This window comes from Rhagoletis zephyria, unplaced genomic scaffold (assembly GCF_001687245.7).
Source record: "Rhagoletis zephyria isolate East Lansing unplaced genomic scaffold, Rhagoletis_zephyria_1.1 Rzeph_scaffold_40623, whole genome shotgun sequence".
NCBI classification, from domain to species: Eukaryota; Metazoa; Arthropoda; class Insecta; order Diptera; family Tephritidae; genus Rhagoletis; species Rhagoletis zephyria.
The window spans coordinates 1-2,790 of NW_016197678.1; the positions used below are offsets into that span (position 1 = coordinate 1).

At 35.3% G+C, this 2,790-nt stretch overlaps 1 protein-coding gene across 1 annotated transcript; it reads left to right on the forward strand.

Annotated features, from left to right (window-relative positions):
* Positions 1-8: 8 nt before the first annotated feature.
* Positions 9-904, forward strand: LOC108354919 (lactase-like protein; the record flags this gene model as incomplete). Its single annotated transcript, XM_017606096.1, has 2 exons — positions 9-713; positions 842-904. Coding segments are annotated over 2 exons (711 nt in total), but the record flags the coding sequence as incomplete, so codon positions are not given.
* Positions 905-2,790: the final 1,886 nt, after the last annotated feature.

Genomic DNA, 2,790 nt, shown 5'->3' on the forward strand with positions numbered 1-2,790 from the left:
TCACAATTTATCACTGGGATCTGCCACAACGTCTGCAAGAGTTGGGCGGCTGGACGAATCCGGAAATTATACCAGTTTTTAAGGATTACGCCCGCCTTCTATTCGAAATGTATGGCGACCGTATTAAGATTTGGACAACAATCAATGAACCTTGGCACATCTGTGAATTTGGTTATGGCGTTGATTACATGGCACCCTCATACAATTACCCTGGCATTCCCAGCTATTTGTGTGCGCACAATTTGCTCAAAGCACACGCTGAGGTGGTGCATATGTATCGTGAGAAATATCAAGATTTACAGAAGGGAAAAATCGGCTTAACTATGGACACATCGTGGATGGAACCTAAAACCGATTCGGTGGATGATCAAGAAGCATCTGAACGTGCATTGCAATTCTATTTGGGTTGGTATGCGCATCCGATCTTCTCCAAACGTGGCAATTACCCACAAGTTATGATCGATCGCATACATAATTTGAGTAAGGAGCAGGGTTTCACACGCTCACGCTTGCCAGAGTTTACAGCAGATGAGGTGCGTCGTATACGCGGCACTGCCGATTTCTTTGGCATTAATTCGTACACCAGCAAACGTGTGACAAAGAATGATCACAACAACAGCAATAATTTTCCAATACCATCATTTAATCACGATATGGGCGTGATCGAAGATCAAGATCCCAACTGGACTGGTTCTGGTTCGGCGTGGTTGAAGGTAAGTGCACGATGTTGGAGTATGGAAGACACAATTGTCGGATATCGTTTTGAGATTAGAGTTGAGCTGACGTCCATTTCTGCATAGTACTTATGGCAAAACTGTTTTTATTTTTTTTTATTTTTTAGCTATGAGGTTCTTCCAGCGGCAGTGCGATATTTAACTAAATAAATTGCACAAAAGTGAAAGGTGCTAAATGAATAAATTAAATAGTAGCAAAAAAAACGTTATCACATTAGTTTGCATATTTTAATAAACATTATTTGTGTTATTTAACCGGACTGCCATTGTTTGTGAAAACGTGTCGGAACAAATTTCAATTTTGAATTAATTAGAGCCGTTTTTATAGAGACAAGTTGCTAGGCTTCAGTAGTTTACTCCCACCAAACCGAACAGCCATTTTATAAGAAACAAGGCACTTTGCGACTTAGAAGATCGTTTGTGTAAATATAATAATAAGTCCCTTACCCTGACCCAAGATACCATCGGTTTCCGTTGGTAGGTAAATTCCTAATGAAAGAGATCCGACTGTGGATGAACTTTGGCTTAATTAATTTATTATTGGCAGTTAATAATTTGAATTTTTGTATGATAAATTGGGTAACAATTAAGGTCAAAATTGGTGAAAAGATTCTTAATTGTCGATTAGGTGGCTGTTTGAACATAGTCTTACCTACTAAAATTTAACGAGCTATATTTTATTTATAAAATTCTGAATAAAAAGTGTCAAGTTTTTGGCCGATTTTGATAAAAAAATTTGAATTTATATAATTTTTGTACAAAGTTTGAAATGTTATATAAATAATGGGCCAGACTTTTATAAAAAAATATTAAACATCGAATAACCAAAAGAAAAAGGTATGACCAAAATTAGTCAAAATAAAAAGTTTCTGTTATTTCTTCCATCACTGTAAGAGTAGTAGCCAGTACGATTCCCAGAAGCATTCTCATGCTTTTCGTTCCTTTAAATGTCATTCAAATATTAACCGACAATAACGTAAATACTAGAATATAAAAAAATTGCGCAAATGATTATATTTCCGCCAAAAAGTGCAATAAGTAGTAAGGCCAAGCATAAAAACATTAAATTAACCATGAATTGTTATGTCAACAAACTGTTTAAACCCCATAAAAGGGCACCTCAATGCAAATGCATATTTATTTACATATATACATGTATGCGTACAATAATTTGTCGTTCAATTTTAATATGTATAATTGATCACTGCGATCAAATCGCAAATTAGCAATGACAAAAAAAATTAATGCCTTTATAATGAATGAATGTACACCTGTATATTAGAGATTGGAACTGTGCACTTCAAAGTTGCTTGACAGCTGGAAAAATATGTCGTTGACAATTAAAGCTACTTTAAGGCACTCCGTACATTACGTGCCTAATCATAGTAGAGTAACGTTTCTTCGTGCCGAATCGAATGCATTACGACTCGACTTCACCGACCACATGTCAAACACATTCTACACATAACACATTTTCTGGCGGTTCTTTCTCAACTACAGTTTTCTGAAAATATTTCTGTAGTAAAATATTGTATGAACGCTTATTGTTTGCACGAATTTTAGCACGAAATAATTCATTTTAAATTACTTCCTATTGAAATGACAAATAGTTTTTATTTCCAACCCAAAAAAGTAAACAAATGTCGATTTCAAAATGGCAAGCGCCTTACAATATTGGGCGCTTTGATTCAAGCAGCTTTTATGATAAGGCGAAAACATGATTATGAATCGTAATGTACCAAGCTTTATTGAAATACATGTGTTCGGCATAAAAGCTTCAAACTTTAGCATGCCGAAACAATTACACTACTATGATTAGGCGCTTAATGTGCGTAGTGCCTTAATGTGCAGTACAATCTTTTCAAAGTTGCTTTGCCCAAAGAAAGTAACTATTTTGTGTTTTTTGCGCTACTTCAGTAGGAAGACATCGACAATGAGCCTCGTAGAAAGTTAAAAGTTGGCTTCAGATTGAATTGAGCTACAATAATGTAGAATATACATGTACAATGAAGAGCAAAACTGGAACAATAAAACGGAAAGTTAAGGTTGTGATAAT